The 19,857-nt window shown below is 41.3% G+C and overlaps 1 protein-coding gene across 3 annotated transcripts in view; it reads right to left on the bottom strand.

Annotated features, from left to right (window-relative positions):
* Nucleotides 1-5,070: 5,070 nt before the first annotated feature.
* GRM3 (glutamate metabotropic receptor 3) overlaps nt 5,071-19,857 on the bottom strand; it is a 103,919-nt gene continuing 89,132 nt past the window's right edge. For all 3 annotated transcript variants that reach the window (XM_057422433.1, XM_057422435.1, XM_057422434.1), the window contains exons 4-6: nt 16,129-17,195; nt 11,046-11,220; nt 5,071-5,618 (exon numbers count right to left, since the gene is read on the bottom strand). In XM_057422433.1, the coding sequence (XP_057278416.1) occupies nt 5,545-5,618; nt 11,046-11,220; nt 16,129-17,195 (1,316 nt within the window). In that variant the 3' untranslated portion in view covers nt 5,071-5,544. The remainder of the gene's footprint in view (nt 5,619-11,045; nt 11,221-16,128; nt 17,196-19,857) is intronic.

The raw sequence follows: 19,857 nt of genomic DNA, 5'->3' as shown, positions 1-19,857 counted from the left end.
GGCCGCTCTCAGCTGCCTGTAGAAGGCCTCGTCAACTTCCTCACCCTGATCTGGTGGTCTGTAACAGACACCCACAACAGCATCGCCCCTGCCAGCCTGCCCCTTAATTCTCACCCACAGACTCTCAACTCGCTCGTCATCTGTCCCTGGACAGAACTCAGTGCATTGTAGTTGCTCCCGCACATAAAGAGCAACCCCACCACCCCTCCTGGCTGGCCTGTCTTTCCTGAAAAGGACATAGCCCTCCATGACTATATTCCAGTCATGTGAGCTGTCCCACCACGTCTCTGTAATTGCCACCAGGTCATAGTCTCCTGACTTAACACAGGTTTCCAACTCCTCCTGCTTATTTCCCATGCTGTGCGCGTTGGTGTACAGGCATTTCAGGGAGCGAGCTGAGCACACCAATTTCACCCTAGGATTATAGGAGGCCTCCCAGTCTTCATCAATTCTGGAGTGCTGGTTATGTTGTTTGATATTCTTAGTACATACAAGGATTGATTAGGAGTCTAGGTTTTGAGGAAAATTAAGTGTCTTAGAGCCACAATGGGAAGTTACTGAGTAGCTTCAAGGATCTGCCATCTTTGCTCAAAGAAAGGATTTGACTATTTGCTCTTGAAAAAGGGGGCTCTGGGACTCCTTTTCAGTAAAGGGGAAAGTTTTCAGGTTTTGGTTTATCTGTCCTGCCAGAGCCAGTAGTACCCATAAAATCGAGACACTTAATTATAATTACACAAGGTAGCAGCAGATGTTGCCATTTAGGAGCCAGTGGCTGTTGATTCATCTCCAGCAGTGACTGGCCATCACAAATGCTTCAGTGTAAGTGTAAAAGCAGTTACAATGGGTGCTGGCATGCCAGTGGGGATGACATTTCTTCCTAAACAAGGAATGCTGCCTGTCGGACCTCATCATGAAGCATAGAGGCCTTAAATAGCTATTATAGGTAATGTAACAGGAAATGACAACCTCAAGAAAAATCTTGGGAAGTTCTGCTTATCTTTGGTGGTGTTCTCTGTTAGTCTTTCTCCTTGTATAAATTTTTTAACTGAATGCCCTTGGTTTTATCTCTTGCTGCTTTTGAATGGTTATGAACTGCACTTCTTTGTGTGTGGGGAGATAGGAATGGACATAAATGAGGTCAGGCTCATCCTAAAAACTTTGTATGTGCCACAAAGTGTGTTGACATTCCCAGTCACTCTGTTGCATGCACCGGCACTGAATACATGCAGCAGGAATGAGGGAGACCTCAGAATTGAGTTGATCATAAGCTGCCACTGTGTTTTGGTTCTTTCTGTGGATGTATAGAGTTGGACCTCTAAGAGTACTCTATGGAAGCGTACTCTAAGGTCCCACATACTGTAAGGCTGGTGCTCTAAAAACACCTAAAAAGTAAAGTGAAGTTGTGTGAATGTGTGTTTGCCTGAATAAAAACACAAGCGTCACCTCTGAGAGCTTTGGTGTTATACACAGCCTATTCCCATCCTTGCCTCCTTCTATACTTTAGATTACAACATACTAGTATTCATTCTCTTTATGGGTAATATGCTCTGTTTTCCAGCTAGTGGAGGGCAGTGCAGTTATCTGGCTTGCCACTGCTGGCTCTAAAGGAGAGGTTGGTGTGTGTAGGGAAATAGCACTGCTGGGACGAGAGAAACCCCTTCCCGACCCTGTCATTTCCTTAAAGGTAAACAAGGGAAGATTGGTGCTCCAGGTCTCCCCTCAGCCTTTGCTTCCTACCCATCCCCTTCCTATCACAAAAACAGCCCAGCTTGGCCTTGGCCTCTCCTTCTTGTAGTGACAAATCTCAGCTTTGTCTGTGTTGCTGAGGATGTTTGAGGTGACTCTGGATAAATAGCTTCTGCCTTCATCTTGCAGACTGTAAGCATTAATGAGTAGGCAGTGACATCATGGACATCGGACTGTGGTGATGAGTTAAGGGTTTGGTTTTGGTCTCCCTTAGTCTAAGTGTACAAACTGGGTGAAGGATTGCGGTGGAAACCTCTTTCACCAGAGCTGAGCTTATCTGAGCCAAGGCATTTTGGACATTTTATGATGATTTGGGGGATTTGTTTTGTTCAGGTAGAGCATATTTTTTTTCTTTAATAGGTTTTGATAATTTTTCAATTTGAAAAGAAAATTCCTTTTTAAATTTTTTTGGGCTGTGACTGGAACCAGTTGTGTTCAATTAATTCAGGAAAAACAATGGCTTGAAAACAAAATAAAATGTTTTCTTTTACCACAGTAGATTTTGGTTTGCATTTCAAATTTCACTCTAGACTTAGAAATACATCTCCTACAAAGAGAAAAGAAGCAAATCAAGAACAAAGACAAAAAAAACCCAAAGCTTGTTTACTGCAGATTGACCTGCAGTTGTTTCTTTGCGTCTTATTTTTCTGCTCAGCCACTATGGTTTGTGTCAGAGAGCTGAGGTACTCTGTATGGCTTCTGAATGAAAAACTGAAGTGAGGCACTGCAGAAGCTGGATTACACCTTGCTCTCATCCCAGCGTTTCCCTCTGGCTCACTGCATGCAGGGCTCAGAGCAGTGTGATAACTCTGCTTCGTCCTTACAGACAAGGTACTTAGGGCTCCCCTCCACCATGCAAGGAGCAGTGACAGGACTCATTGTGCTTTGAGGTGAGTTACTCAAGTCTTTATATATGATAAGAGCAATAAAGAGACCAAAAGAGGTTTCTGCTTTAAAGCCAAGTTTTGCACAAATGGGAACAAAACCTTGAAACTAAAATGATGATGTGAGACAACAGCAAAATATACACATTGGTATGGTGTTCAAAGCCTCTGCCAGACCTTGACATTTTTGGGTTTTGTTTTGCTGTGTTTTGAAACTGGGTTACTTGGATCATCATGCAATACCAGATAATGTGCATCCCTGCACATCCAATGGAAAGAAGTGAAAAGCTTTCAAGACAAAACCAAGTAAAGTGTAAGAATGTTGGGAACATTCAATTGGGCTGGAACTCCAGAGCTCCATGTGGGTTCTGGTGTTGTGAGGGGTTTTATTTTGCATGAAAACCCCACATGTAAGTGGCTTCCAAACCACCCAAGTATTTATAACCTGCTCAGATACGGGCATCGGCTCATTTTCTCAATAGTGCTATCGAATTGAATGAAAACTCCAGGACAGTAACATCCTCACCTGCTATATATTAGCTTCTGTGGTGCCAATTTAGACTCTAAGGTTGGAATTCATCTGATACAATGCCTTTTTTTTCAGTGCAAACTTTGTGATCTGAGCAAGCTGTGCTGGCCTTTATTTGGAGAGTTTCTTCTCAGCCTAAAGTAGCTGAGGGCAGCCACTTCCTTCCACTGAGTACAAAGGGAGAAGGAGTTCACAAACTCATGTGTAGCTATTTCTGCTGTAGACAATGACTGTTAGGTGAGGTGGATTTGACCCTGATTGTTGTTTTCCATAAAAATTGAGTTGAAATTCTCATAACCTTAGGCATCTTTAAGAGCTCCGTAAAGATCATATGAATTATGTAGGGACATCAGCATTATGGTCAGCTTTCCAACCTTTTGCCATACAGTGAACAGCCTCTCAATCCACAAAAGAGCATAGCAAATTCAAATGCCTGTAGCTGCCCAATATGAGATTTAAGGGGTCTTAATTCAGACAGCAAGACTCCCAAGCTGTCAAAACTTGACCCTTGTGCCCTGCACCAAGGTGGGAACAAGCCTGAAACATGAGGCACTCTCCTTGCGGAGAGAAAGCAGTAGAGCCCTGCATGTAATATGGGCTGAGCAATGTCTATTTTGGGGAAAGTCACAGGGATTTCTGTACTAGACATCTCCATGATGCAGACTCTCAAATGACTGCCTGTGTAGCCAGTCGCAGAAGTGCTGACATCAAGAGATCTTTGCTGGAGGACCTATGGGTGTCCAGAAAAATTAGACATCTATCTGTGAGCAGGAATTTTAAGAACCCACACCTCTGAGTTTTGCAAAGTCACAGCTACTTCCCTTGCCAGTTCAGCTCTAAGGACTTGCACCTTTCCAGAGACGTGTAGAAACATCTGCAAGTGCAGGAGAACTGAGCTCCAGAGAATTTGTACATCCAACAGTATGTATGGATGTATCTCCAGTGTCTGACTTTCCCCCCCAAGAAAGGGGGGGAAGTGAGTGAACGAATTACCTGACTGGGTTTAAACCACGACAAGGCCCCAGTGGTGTTGCCTTTGAACGCAATAAGAATTTGCTATTGACCTCAGCTGAAATGAGATCAACGGGAACAAGCTCTTAGGTAAATATGCCCAGACACATTAATCAGAGGTGTGTTTGTTTCCTTAATGACTTTCTGGACCCAGCAGAAGGGATGATTTCAGATTGTTTCAGTAGAGTGAGGGAAGCTGTAAGAATTCAGTTACAAAAGCCAGACTTTAAAGGTATTTTGCAGTTGTTTAAGTAGCTGGTATGTGTGTCTTGAATTGTTTGGTTTGAATGCAAAGGTCACCCCAGAGATGTGTGTAAATGCCTCCTGGATTTCTTTTCCTTTTGACTTCTTTTGGTCTCTGTTTCTGCAGTGCTCCAGTTACCTTTCACAGCTCCATTGATGCAGACAAACTGAACAGCTTTGTTTTGGCTGGAGGTATAAAACAGTCTCAGGTAATTTTCTGACAGATTTTTTTCCGTCACTTTGCTAACCTAATCTAAAACCTCTTTGTTTTTTATATGATACCAATCTACTGTGTGCATGACAGCATTAAGTCATGACAAATCAGTGAAACGGCGATCAAAAACGTTTTGCCAGTATCTCACTGAGATGCAATCAGACATTTTCACTTCTGAAAATTACCCCACATTTTAATAACAAAATGAACACTTAAGGTGTTTAATAGTGTACATTTTTCTTAAGGAGAAGGAATTTATACCCTGACAAAGCATTCATTGTAAGAACATACGTGATACGGATTTAGTGACACAGGCATGGACCCATACACAGACATGTGTGTACCCATGCTAGTACTGCATATGTTTTATCTCTTTTTCCTGTCCTGGTGTCTACAGAAAGGCAATAACCTTGAGGGAGGAAGAAACAAAAATGAAACCATGCTGAAAAACTTTTATCTTTTTATTATTGGTGCTTTTACATTAATACTGCTGTTTTGTGCTGAGAAAACCAATCTGTTACACGTAAGGTAACTGTAATATACAACATAGAAATGCAGTCTAAGTTAATTACAACAAGGAGCTACAAAAAAATTTTGTAGGAAAGAATTCACCTAACATTGCAACTGTGCTTGCAACAAATCACTCCCTTACTGTAGGACTATGCACATTGTGAACCATGGTTATTTACATGTCCCTTATGACCGTTAACAACAAAAAGGCTAAAATCAGTCTAAAAAGTTCCAGAACATCACTATATACTGTACAATCCTCAAAAATAATTTATTACACTGTTTCTAAAAAAAGGTACTAATTTTGTTTTGATTTCTTCTGTTTTCTGGTGTTTTCCAAAGTGCACAACATGTGCAAAATTTTGCCTAACAGTCTAAAACCTCAAGAACTGAACCACAAGTCACAATCACAGAGATGAAGTGGTGGAGTCCAGAACTTCCCTTCCATTGCAGACAGTCGGTACGTACATACTAGCAGATGCTGAAAGAGAAAGAGTGGGAAAAATCAGGTAACTTCAGGACAGCAATAAATTACAAGACATAGGGTAAGAACTTAGTTGCTTTGGAGCATCTCACCCAATTTAACCAAGACGATGGTGTCAGCAGTGGAGCTGCTGGAGGTACAAGACAGTTCAGCATCCTCTGGAGGAACCTGATTTCTCTTTGCTGACCATTGAGAGCCCTTTGGGTGACTAAGCTTCTCCAAGAAGTGTCTGAATTGAATATATGAATTTTCATTTGATGATACTGCACCGCTGGGTCTCACTTTGTAGCACTTTGCATGGTAGTGTGTACTAACATAGCTAAAGCGGTGCTGAGGTGTCCCTGTAGAGTAAAGTGAACTTCTGGATTTTTTGTTTTATTAACAACAAATGCTAAGGTCTGATCCTTTGCACTTTCCTATAGCTGCAGTGGACATTTCTGAAATAAAATGTATGTATTTTTACATCCAGGAGAGGATCTGCCTCTGCATATTAGGACTGTGTGTTAATCTAATTTTTAATTTAGAATACAAGAATTATAAATCCATGTTAGATGAAGTGAAGAGATTTTTGAATAACTGGATTTGAAAGCGAGATTATTGCTCACCTAATCCCAGAATATTTTCTGGCCACAACACCCTCCATTTCTAGGATCTCTGGATCGGGACTCAATGCGCATCCACATGTGAGGCCCAGATTCTGATATCCTTGTCGACATTGCCTAATATTTTATACCACAGGTTATCACAGCTTCAGGGATAAAGCAACTGAAGCTGAGTATCAGAATCTGTTCCTAAATGTATTTGTATTTTGACTGAAGGATATATTACCATACTGCTAAAACCTTGTGGACTTTAATTTAAAAGGGAGTTGGTTTGTCCATCTTTGTTAAAATTATCCACTAAGCATCAAGAATGTATTTTCAGATACTCTGTGACATCTCTGCTCATGGCACCATAAAGCTGTTTTTTGAAAGATACATTAGGTTAATGATAACAGTGACCCAGAGAAATGTGATGCCTTCATCAAAGAAAACACCCAGCAAGCACTGACTTGGTAAACTCAATCATCCAGTGTAAAAAGCAATTTATGCAGCTGACAAGGGCATGCTCAGTCTTCCAAAAGTGGCTACACTCTGTTGCAGACTGGTTCTTTAAAGATGCTCAGCATCATTTTTAGAACAAAGCATTATTTCTTCAAATCAGCAACTATTTCTAATCCTTTCATTGACTGAATAAATATTTAATGGAAAACAGAACTGCTTTAACAAAAGGAATATAGAGGCACCTATTGGACTAACCTACTACTCATAGGGCAGGACATATTCCTGATAATAGGAGAGCTAAGAATGAGACCCTGCTCTGTATCAGGTTGATACAGATTGATCTCTCACAACCTGGACATGTATTGTGAGTCACATGCCTGAAAGCAGTCTTTGTTGGTAAAAGGTCACAGGGCATCTATGATTTTGTGAAAATGAACTATCAGTTTTTTTATTCAGTTTTTAATTGGCTATAATATGGCAACATATTGATGTGTGCCATATTATATAATTTTTATTATTGTTCATAGTTTGATTTCTACTTATTGTTGACAAATAGAAAAATCATTGTTACTTAGGAAACCTGATTCAAATCCCTGTTCTGCTGCAGTGTGACTACAGGCAAAGGCATTTTGTTTCTGTGAACATCAGTCACCCACCCACAATTTTTTAGCTTCAGGGTTTTTTTGAAGTTCAACACATTGAAAAGCAGGAATAGCTCAAATACTGCCATAGACTGGGTCAGGAGGGTGCTCAAGTTGGACAGAGAAGTATGGTGATACGGGAGGAGCAAGTGGCCTTGGCTTTTGAATTCCCAGCCTTCCTTCACAGCACGCAGCTCTCTTGTAGTGCAGAGAGACAGTTAACTCTGCTGTGTGGAGTAAAATGTTCACACTGAGTGTCCAGCTCTCCCTGAGACAGTACAAATCATAGAATCATAGAATAGTTAGGGTTGGAGAGGATGTCAAGATTCTGAGTTTCATATTGTGTCTTATAGCAACAGCCAAGGGGTTTCCTGAAATATTGTTATATCTGCTAGAGACACTTCACATCAATTTTGCCTTGTGTTGAGGCCAACGACAAATGTATGATATGACCATAAGTCTTGATTTGGCTGGAATTCATTCTTCTGATCTCTTCTTTCCTGGCTATCTCTCATTTTGATTAGATAATCCAAGGCAAAGAAACAGAGGTAAAATGCAAGAGCCCAGCATTGCCATGGGCACCTTGCATCATGCCTACATAGTCAGGAACAGGCAAATTCAAACCCACTGTGTGCCACTTCTCTACTTGTGCTCACAGTCCAACAACTGTGAGATAATCATGTATAAAAGCCATGTATCAGGGCTAGTTTGGAACAAGGGCTGGGAAAATAAATTTTGAGAGACAAAATTTACCATTCTGACTACAACAGAAGATTCTGTTCTTTTTCTGACCCCTGGAGGAGCTCAAATCTATGTGCAACTCTCCATGTGGATTTAACTTGGATGAATGACATCTTTTGGCAGTAAAACTCAGCCTGAATCATGTATGTGCTTAAATCAGTACTGAGCTCTCTGGGAAGTTTTATGAGTGCTGACCTCCTACCTTATGGAAATACCTCTTCCAAGCCCATAAAACAAGCCAGAGGAAAACTGGGGAACATCCCAGTGGGGGAAACTCTGCAGGGGAAGTAGAACTCATGCAGCACTCCTCCAAACATGAATTTTCAGATTCAAATTAATGTGTATGGATGTATACATTTCAAAACATGTCATATACCCAGGTACACATATATTCTGCCTCTCTTCAGCTTAAATCTGTATTCGTTTGTAGTCTAGACTTCAGCTGTCAAAATGATCAATGCTCAGTGCCTCTAAACCACTTCCTCACTTAGCAGTCAAGTATTCACCTCACTACGTGCTCCTACAGAGCACATAGCAAAGAAGAGGAGCTGTATTCAGATGACTACATGAGGTGCACAGTTTAGCTCTCATGACTACTACCACACTGCAGCTTATGTGGCTGACCACTGACTCTGGCTCCCCTAAGCACTGCTCAGTTTAAGAATGTAGTTGCGATATACACTTAGAGCTAACGCGTAACCCTACCCAAGAGCATCATGGGTGTCACTTACCTTTTTTCATAGCGGTTGACCAGTTTTCACTGTTCAAGGAACTGTGTTAAAAACTGCCTATGAATCACTTGCTGTTCACGAACCCACTATGGTTGTGGCATTAATGACTGATGAAGAGGTAATGACAGCCCTGAGATGCACTGGAGGTGGGAATCCATGGAGTTAAGAAACACATTGCCCCTTCAAGCAAATTGGGTACTCCTGTCTTCTGTGACATAATTCTTCTATGAGCAAGAATTAGCTTTTTGGATGTTGCTGTTACCAAAATGCCCTGAAGCTAATTTTGGTCAATTTCATATTAAGCAGTTTCTGAATGATGAAAACACCATCAATACCAAAATAAAAACAAGCTGACAACCCCAGGACTGAGAAGAGGAACATTTATGGCATAGATTAGAATCGATATGGATGACAACCATTTTTTGGAGGTTTATAAATGACTAAACAGCTAAGAAAAAGAAAGAAAAAGAAAATTTATTTAAAAGAATTTACAAATAGATGGTATGGAATAGGGAAAAAAATTCCTTCTTAAAAATATTTGTACTCTGATAGACAGTGAATTCTCAGTGTTGTTTTCCCAAATAATCATCCCAGATGGCAACTACAGGGCTTTTTCCACTGTAAGTGGTGGACCTATTAGTCCTACTTCCAGGTCCATGTCTTGCCATGGTTCAGAAAGACCAAGAAAGATGAGCAGCCCTTATGCAGCTAGGTGCAAGCAGTAAAAGACTGCAGCCACCTTTTTAAACAATGAAGTAGCAGAAGATTGTAAGCCTGGATTTTTATGCTTTCTTTAATGTCTTAAAGCTATTCATAAACCTGAAAAAGCAGTCTTTTAATGCAAAAATGTGCACACAGGTTGCCTTTCAGTTGGATGCATGCGTGTACACACACATGTATTATCCAGCTATTATAATAAAACCCCCTTAATTCCAAAATGTAATCCTGTATAAAAGTATCTATAAATAGAAATTATTTCTAGCTGAGCTTATTCCATATTATGAGACAGCAAAAAACCTTGAAAAGACCACTTGTACAAAATTCATTTGGGATGAAAATAAGCTCATGTGATTTACAGTTTTGTCAAGGGAACAAACTTCTAAAGGCTATTGGGAATCTATTGTTCTTTTGGGGGTGCTCAGCGCTCTGGGCACTTAGTGCCATCTGATCTCTCTTGGTTTAAGTTCCCCAAAATATCAAGGAGATTTCAGTTTCTGATGTCTGGGCTGGATGCTGTCCTGACTAGTGAAATGGAGGACGTGTAGAGACACGTGGCTGCTCTGTTGTTAAGGGACCCTGGACATTCATACGCAATATAGTTTGGACTGGGAGAGCCAGAGGTAGCTGTGATCCCTTTACCTCCTTATCCCTGACAATGTGATAGACAGCAGGGTCCCAAGTTCCTTCCATGTTCTGTCTGAAATCTGAAGGTGCCTTGCTCTGTGTCCCCCCTTTCCTCTGTTTCTTAGTCCTTGCATTGTTATAGTTGTAGTATCCTTTTTCAATTAGCTTTTCCAGGTCAAACATGCTGTCCACAGAACTCTGTGAACAAGATGCTGTGTGCTCCCATCCTTGACTAGTTAAGCTTCACAAGGAAAAAGAACAACAAACATACAGGTAACCTATTTCTATTTTTTATCCAAAAAAGTCTCTGAGCAATTCACCCAGAAGAGGAGTAACAGCCTCAAAACAGAATCACAGATGTGAATCTGCTTGGGATGAAGAGATTGAAGATGGAGGAAAGGAGGAGCAGAGCAGATGAGCTATTCTTCCAACAGACAACTGATTGCTTCTCAAGGCAGTGGCATTTAACAAAAGGTATTGCTCACATTCTGCATACAGGTACAGCTTATGACATTCCTTGCATGCATTTGCTGCAGGCTTGGAGCCTTTCCTTATAATGCAGGCAATAAGAGCCATTGAGAGCATGCTGCATTGTGACCCAGGTCCTGCCAGCGTGTCACTTTGACAGGAATACTCCAGGGCAATCTGTTCCTGTCTCTGCTGCGAGTGACAGCGAGCTACAGGCAGCCTGCTCTGTGCAGGCTGGAGACCGATCCCCCCGAAAGCTTTGTGTTGACTTCAGTGAGCTTCAGGGCAGGCTCTGAGCCAATTCCCATAGGACAGAGATGGGATTTTCTCTCCAGACACAAGCGGAGTAGTGCTTCCACAGGGTGCATAGTTCAGCCTATCCAGGTCTTTCTGTGACTGGTAATAAATCCACCCTGTCTTTATCCAAACCCACATCCTTATAGAAAGGTTACTTACACTGAGAGTAAGTGGTCCCGGTCCCACTGACACTGAATCTGTTGAGATGGAGCCTGTGAGTGACCACATTCTTCTGGGGCTGGAAGAGAATGATGTGCACCTTGGGCGCAAACAAGCAGCCCAGCACAACAAAGCCGCTCAGACTCACAGAGATGCACATAGTGGTGGTTTGCACCTAGGAGAGAGTGGGTGCAAAGCAGTGTTTCAGTATGAAAGGCTCTGGAATGCAGAATATTAGAAGCATTATCATAGAACAGTAGGAAACACAGGCCCTGGGGGTTTGCACTGGGACAGGCTGGTCTGAACATCTGGCTCATCCTTATCTTCTGCAACCCTAGGATCATATGAGTGAGGTGCATGGTGCTGACGGTGCTCATGTCTCTGCATAACAATGCAAGATTGACTGTGTTCTCCCTCATTTTAGTACAGAAAGGATGGTTTTGCTCTCTTTCTCTCATGTCTCATGTCCTTGATTTCTAAATTGAACAAGAAATCCTCTGCAGCGCCTATCTGAGCAAAAACATTCCGGCTGCAGAGGAAACCAGCTTGCACATATAGTGTTTTATGTGGGTTTACATTTAATGTCTCATGCAAAGTATCCATTTGAAAACAAATTTAGTCTCCAGCCTCAATCCTAATCAGAGAACTTGAACAATTCTTTGCGGGAATATAGGTGCGATTTGGAATAAGATCTGGTGACGTTTGTCAGACTGGGTCCTAAAGATGCCCTGACTTTGAACAGATGTTTCTTGGGCTCAGAAATGAATTGTTTGTAAGGCTACAGGGCTTTTAGAGTAGTTGCCATGGGGCATTTGTCAGTAACTTTGCTAGCACTATCTTTCTTCCTTACTGTTCAATGGTATAACTAGGTGCCATTTTACTGACTCTTTTTCAGTTTATATTCTTTTCTTCCAAGCAGATTCCTTAATTAAGATGTTGAATTAAACTGCTTTTAAACTCTGCAGCTTGATGTGAATGATTATATATCCATGGCTCATTTTTCCTTAGTTACAATCCTGCAGTCCTTGGAGATTATCCTTTTTCCATGGGAATGCTTCTCCTATCTCCTTGTCAGAAGTAATTGTGCAAAATGAAAAGTAGAGTAGGAAATGGACTTTGTTGGTTTATATATATATTGGGTACCAAGTGCTTTGTCAGCAGTGAGTGTAATTAATGTGGTCATATAATAATCACTCTTTACGAAAGGTAGATGTGACAAGCACTATGAAAAGGTACTCAGGTTTCAGAGGGTGAGTGAACATGGAAAACCCTACAGGGAAAACACAAGAAAGGAACACCTTATGCTTCCAGCTGGATGTTCTCCACCACTCCTCTGCATTTTGCCCACAGGCTCTGCAGCAATCTGTGTTAGGTATTGAACTGGACACTCTACAGGTACAAGACTGGCAGTTCTCTTACAAAGCAAGAATAAATAAAGGTAGTAGTTTCTAGGTAGGTTCTCTTTACCAGCAAATTCTTCCTCCCCATTCTGCTCTGTTGGGGTGCGTGTTGCATGAAGCAGCTCAGCTGTGCTGACATAATTATACACTCAATGAAATGATTTGGGTTAAAAAATAGCCCCATCCCACAGGGTTCCTTTTAACCCAGGTCTCTTCAGTGGTTCAATGCGTAACCTGGCCTCACTGACTTAAGATTTTGTCTAAGGTAATCAAGTTGAAAATTCCCTTAAACATGCTAGATATTTGGACTGCTGTGAATTTATGTCATGCGTGCTTATTTAATCATATCAGGTTCGTTGTATCTTTGATTCTGAAACCAGTGTGAATCTGCATGAAAGTCAATGGCAACAGAGAAACCCATCTTTTCCATGATCCCTCCTTCATTTTTTGTCATGCAGCTAAGAGTCAAACACCAAATGCAACAGTTTGCAGAGCCATTTCTGGCCTGTGCTTTGGGCTCCTCTAGATCTTCTGGGACCACTGGAGGACTCCTGGGAACACTTCAAGGAACACCAGGATGCCCTATTATTGCTGGTAGAGGACTGCTACAGGAGGCTGTGACTTTTAGCAACCTCCTCCAGCTCCTAAGGAGCTCAATCAGCTGTTTTTGACCAGCTTGGAGCTGTTGTGTGAGCTGACTCTTGCTAAGGTAAGGTTGTCCACTCCTATTGCAGGTGCTGGGCATCTAATACTTCAGCAGCATGAAGAAATGTGTACAGATGAGGGCTATAAACTTTGCTGAAGGCTGTGTTTGTGTGCAGAGCAAGGGTGATGTCACAGGGCAGTTCCCAGTGCCAGCAAGGGCAACTATCCCTAGCATATCAGAATTATCAGACTAAACTTTTGAGGGAGGATGCAGCTCTGCATCTCTGTGCTTTCAGAAATGCCTAAGGGAGACTGGGGGACTTGTTTTTGCAGGAGATGTGGAGGATTTCTGTTGTCAAGTTAAGGAGCTATGGGAAGAGGTTAGCAGATTTTGAAGCATCAGACACAATGAGAAAAAGGCAGAATGGATCTTTGACACTCTGCAGGTATAAGAGCCTGGTCTGTACTAGAGAAGAACTAATCAGTATTTGTTGAGCTTGGAAATAGAGAGTCCCACAGTGATGAAGGCTGGAAGTGTGTGACTTGTGGCAGCAGGCAGATGGCTCCTGTTTTACTTACAGAGCTGCAGTTACAGCATAGGTCAGTACCTTGGTACTGCACATAAGGTGCAATCCCCTAACAGGAGAGGGAGTTGCACTCTGTATGGGAGAGTAATGCAGTGAATGGAGCTCTGGCTATCAATGGGTTTTGAGCCAGCTGATGTATTATGCATCAGGATTAGAGGGCAAATCTAAGTGAACAGCTCTGTAGTGGGTGTCTGCTGCAGACGATATGATCAGGAAGAAATAGAAGAGGTATTTTTCAGGCAGCTGGAAGAAGTCTCACGTCTGGAGGCCCTCATCTTCCTGGGGCAGTTCAGCTATCCTGATACCTAATGGAGGGACAACACAGCACAGCAGAGGCAATGCAGGAGCACAGTGAGGTCAACTTCCTAAAACAGGGAACTGGGGAACTGATGAAGTGTCCTGTTTTTGTCTCAGATAGAGTTAATTTTCTTTATAGTAGCTGGTATGGTTCTGTGGTTTGGATTTAATGTGAGAATAATGTTGATAATGCACCAATGTTTTAGTTGTTGCTTACACTAAGTCAAGGACTTTTCTCATGACCTGCCAGCAAGGAGGCTGTGGGTACACAAGAGGCTGAGAAAGGACACAGCCAGGACAGCTGACCCAGACTGGACAAAGGTATATTCCATACCATATGGTGTCATTCTCAGCATATAAACTGGGGAGAGTTGGCTGGGGAGGGGGGCGATTGCTGCTTGGTAAGTGGCTGGTCATCAGTCAGTGTGTGGTGAACAATCACAATGTGAATCACCTGTGTTTTTCTTGAGTTTTGTGTCTCTTTCTCTTTTTGTTATCTCCCTTTTAATCACAATAATTACTGTATTTTAGTTTATCACAATTATTAAACTGTTCTTATTTCAGGATAAGCTTTTACCTTTTTCTGGTTGTCATCCCCATCCCAGTGTGGGGAGTGATCAAGCAGCTAGCTGTGTGGTACTTCAATGCCAGCTGGGGTTAATCCCTTATAGCAGATTTGGTTTTACATGCTCTGGTCAGGTCTGTATTCATCTCAATCACCTCTGTGCCTCATGCTGTGTGACGCAGAGGGCTGTTGTGGTTTAACCCCAGCCAGTCTTGAAAATCCCACTCAGGAGATAAGGCTCTAAATGTTGTTTGAGGAGTCAAGTCGTGTTCCTCTTGAGCATTAACGCTGCCCACTCATGTGACTGTCTGCATTGATATTACCCTCCGTGTCCATCTTCCTGATTACTTTGGGTGTCCAGAGCTGTTCCCCAGTGCCTTCCTTAAACTTTTCCTTCATTAGCTTCAATCCATTGCTCGTCATTCTAACTTCTCCTGAGACTGAATAATCCCTTTCTCTCTTTTGTTGCCTTGAAATTATTTATAGTCTGTGATCACATCTCCCTGGGTTTACTCTTGTCTAGACTGAATATATTTAGCTCTTTTACTGTCACTTTGCATGTCTTACTGTGTCGTTTGTTATCTATCCTTGTTTTCTCCAGGATCTCAGTACCTTTCCTAAGCTGTGAAAAATAGTACTAAAATACTGTTCCAGGGTTGTCATGCCAAAAGTATGTTAAGAGACGTTATTAGCTCCACAGTTTTACACGCTACTTCATGTACATACTACTGGTAATAATACGACCCTAAACTAATCTACCTTTCTTCTGGGTGAAAGTTGAATTAATTCACTGCAAACTGCTGTAAGGACCAAGTCCAGCAGTCACTTCTCACTTGATAATAACTGTGAGACTTCCAGTGGAGCAGATCTGAATTTTTTTCTGAGACAATTTCCTTCTGTCAAAAAATATTGGATTTTTTTTAACTTGAATCTTTGAAACATTATGTGACAATTTAAACAATTGAATTTTTTTTTAAGTTGGTTGGTGAAGGTGACCAATATTTTCTGCTCAGTGAGGTGTGTGTTTTATCCCCTGCAAAGTATAGAAAGAATAAAAATTTCTGTATTCAAACATAACATTTGTTGGATTTTTATTTTTTAACCAACCCTGTTTAATAGGAAATTTTGAAATTCTTTTTCATTTGGAAGAAAATATCATGTTTGAGTGGCAGATTCTTTTACAGAAGGAAACTAGTTAGTTCGGCTTTTAATTTAAAGCCCACCTCTACCAAATAACTCATTGTGACTCATTCTAGCTCATGATCTAATAGTTTTTTTTTGTTAGGATTGTGACTTCACATGCTGATGTGCCAATACGAATACTTAATCCATACTCTATACCCGATACCTCTATCATGATCAGACTGTTAGCACTAATCCCTTCCACCTATGACTGTACGTGCTCAGTTTGAAATGAGACCATCTTAGAAATAAACTAGAACTTGGTAGTGTCCTTAGGTGGACATTAGCATGCCTTGTTTGCAAGGGATCCAGGAGAAAAAAGAAACAAAAGAAGCTTTTAGTGAATGCCAACACAATCCTCTCAAGTGCTGCACATGATTTATGGAAACAGAGATCCAAAGACTTACTCTGTAGTCACTGGATGTCACATAAAATATGGGGAGAAAGGCCAGCCAAATGATGCACGTTGTGTACATTGTAAAACCAATAAACTTGGCTTCGTTGAAGTTCTCTGGACATTTCCTTGTTTTGAAGGCATATACCGTGCATAAGACTACGAGGATTACATCATATGTTAAGGAGATTAACATACTGGAATCTCTGACATTGCATTTCAATATGACAGTCTCTCTCTTCTCAGGAAGAGTGTACCGCCTGGTGCCAGGGGCCTCCAAGATAAGCCACACGGACACTACTACAATCTGTACCAAAATGAGACTCAGGCAGATGAAGACCTGAGAGCTGGGGCTGATGAATTTAGGCCTTTGAGCACCATTCTTTACACCATCAAATATTCTGGCTATGCAGTTTGTCTTTGTCAGAAGGGCAGAGTAGCAGACAGCAAAGGAGCTTCCTAGCCCCAAACGACGCAGGGTGCAGATAGCTGGAGAAGGCTTGGCTATGAAGAAGAAAGTCATGCTGTAAGACAAGAAGACCCCAAAGAGCAATATGTAGCACAGTTCACGGCCAGAGGCTTTGACCAGGGGGGTATTGTTGTGCTTGATGAACACTGCAATGACCATAAAAGTACAAATAAAGCCCAGGCATGCAATTGTCACAGGACCTATTGCCCAAGCATCTTCCCACTTGATGTAGTCTTCTGGTAGGTCGTAACAGCCAGTCAAGTCAGCTGTGGGCCATTTTCCGGGCCCACAGTCTGCACAAGTGAATTCATCAGCCAGGTACTCGTAGGTTTCACAGGGAATACAAATCCAGCAGCAGACATCTCCTGGTTGCATATTCTTCATCTCATTTGGAGCACAGGGGTCACTGCACTGGGAGACAGGGACAGAGCTCCTGGACCAGTGGATATTGTCAACTTCAAGTGACAAAGTTTCTGCCCAATGACCAACCTTCACATAGGAGTATCTGCCTCCAGTGTATTGGAAATTGAACACATTGTAACGTCCAATACCATCTCCAAAGGCATCAAATTTGACCATACTGTCAGCATCATTGGGAGGGTTGAATGGAGCTGTGGAAAAGAAAGAAAGAAAAAGAAATACAGAATGTTATTATCAAAGCTGCAGATGACATTTTTCATCCCTTTGGCAGGCACAGATATCTGACATTTTAGAGAATCCAATTCAAGTGCCAACAGGTAAGCTGAGAGGTCCCTATCTGTCTCATTTATGAATTTGGAAGAAAAACCCTTAGATAATTTAACTCTTTCACTTTACTGCATGAGATCCATTTGTAAGTGTTAGATTACTGTAGTTCTTGCTTTTTTTTTGCTCTGGATAGAGATGAATTTTCCAATAATCCATTCCCGCCCCCCCCCCCCCCCCCCTTATGCACAACTGCTACCTTTCACATTTTCATTTTAAAGGAAGAGGTTTGCTTCTAACTGAGACTCAACATCATTTGGTGAAATTAGGCTGTCATAAGGTAAGTAAATTTAAACGGTCAGATCCATGAACAGCAGTTTTGAGGCCAACGGTCTGGAATGCATTTGAATAGAGGATTCACTCGGAGGATGATGGAGAAGTAGCTATGAAGTCCTCGGTGATTTCCTAATATACCTTTTCACTTCTCCCTATGTTGCAGGAAGTTTTGAATCCCATCTATTTTACTTCAATTTTACTGCTTTCTGATAATTCTTTTCTGGTGTGAGGTTCTCAGCATGAGCTGCTTTGGTCCTATATCTTGTTTGGGGAGTAGCTATAAAAAAACACAAACAGTATCTGTGACCTTCTGTGAAATCAATATTGCAGCACTTCCAACTGGTAAACTCTGGAGAGCTGTTGTGTTTTTTTTTCATTCATGCAGGGAATGAAGAAATACTAAAAATGTAGGAGAATATTGCATTTACCATGTGATTTATTGGTCACTTACTGCAACATCAAAGGTGAACAGCTTTATAGGCAGGAAGCAAAAGGGTTTTTTTTGGCTATTGATGCGCAATAAAGGTGATTTCATTCCCCAGTGTCTTTGGTTACACAAGTAGTTCCACTGTCATTGCTGGAATAAATCTCTTTCTCTGCATCTGTGCCTATGCTGTGCTTGAGCATAAGAAATATTGTATAAGGATGTAATATCTTCCGCCACTTCAACCTCCACATACGCTGGATTTCTTGCAATAGATTTATTCAGCTTCTATAAAACACTGAGGCCAAACACTTCCACCTTTATTCCTGCAGTGTTACCTTATTTTGAAATACTCCCACTAAGGTCAGTAAAAGGGACAGTTGTTTTTTAGTGCAGAAGCCTCAAGTGTTAGATTTGAAGTACATTTCTTTCCCAACATTCTTCTTGTCTTAGGGCAAGGTTGGAAGAGACTTTACACCAACCTATGGTCTCTTCTGGATTATAGTATCATCCTGGTTTAAGCCAGGATGCTGCCTATTCTTATCCTTACCCTCTCCTGTACTTTAGCAACTCTCCTGTGTCAACCATGGTGATGAACAGCCTTGGTTTGCAGGATTACAAGCTAGGTCTAGGTAATCCAGGAATGTGTAAGAGACTTTTTGCTCTTGTTCTTCACTGTTGGCATCTAGTTGTAATACTGTGTACCCCACAAGACCTCTGAGTTCACAAAAATTAAGAGCAGCATAATACTCCCCAAAATGTCCAGTCCTCGAAATAACATGCTGTATATTAAACAAGTGGATAAATTCACAATACAGGTTGTCAAGAAGAATATTAAGCAGCTTTCCTTCTCTCTCTCCTCCTCTTCATGTACAGGCATGAAAGCTCTCTCATCCAGGAGCAGCATTAAAATGAAATCATAGTGCAGCACTTAACATCTCTTCAATAATGCGTTGTCATTGCCAGTGTCTTATTTCATTATTCATAACACTTATATACATTGTAGAAGCTGTTAACACAGCAACCCAGTTATATCAGCCAATTTATTCACTTCAGTGTTCTACAGGCCAGCTCCTGAGGTGTGCTGAGAGCCTGTGAATTCTGATACCAAAGGATCTGCAGGTAAGCAAGGCAAACTACAGACTGGTTGCATGAAGTGCATAGCTTCAAGTCATGACTGCCCCAGTGCAAGTTATGTGAGGATCAGGAATACCAGCATTTCTCAGGAAAGAGTCCTCCCTGTGTGACATGTTTAGCAGCTTTTCAGTTCTGATAGAACATTTATCATTTCAATAGAGCAAAGCATTTGCCTTGGACTTTGCAGGTAAGTCCAGAAAGCAAAGTAGGTAATCTCATGTATAGTTAGCTTGAAGCTCATGTATATGTTGCCTTATGTGAGGCTGTTCCCACTCTACAAATATGAAGGAAAGACTTTTGTAGGACAATATGTTTGAAGTCAACCACAACTTGTAGCTTGAAACATTAATTTTTTGTGTCTGCTGATAGAGGAAAATAAATCACAGTCCTTCAGATGGAGAGAATGAAATCATTTAACAAAATAATGATGGATTAAGTTATAAGTGTAGTGAGCCAAAGCCTACTGATGAGCCCATTGGTGGTAGCAATTAAGATGACCACTGATTACATATGAAATTGCTAAGGCATTTTAACTGATATTTATTAACATATTCTAGATCCTGTAGAACTGCTGCCAAAAAGTCATGTTTTCAGAAAATGTGATGTAATAATAATAATAAAAATAAGATGCTCACAGGCAAGAAAGTAATGTCATTATAAAGAAGGATTTTATGTTACAGAGTAAAAAGAGT

This window comes from Pezoporus wallicus, unplaced genomic scaffold (genome assembly GCF_028554395.1).
Source record: "Pezoporus wallicus isolate ANWC-B61680 ecotype Strahan unplaced genomic scaffold, APGP_CSIRO_Pwel_v1 contig_3058, whole genome shotgun sequence".
NCBI lineage: Eukaryota > Metazoa > Chordata > Aves > Psittaciformes > Psittacidae > Pezoporus > Pezoporus wallicus.
The sequence above is the reverse complement of the archived record's forward strand: the minus strand, read 5'-3'. Positions and strand labels throughout refer to the sequence as shown.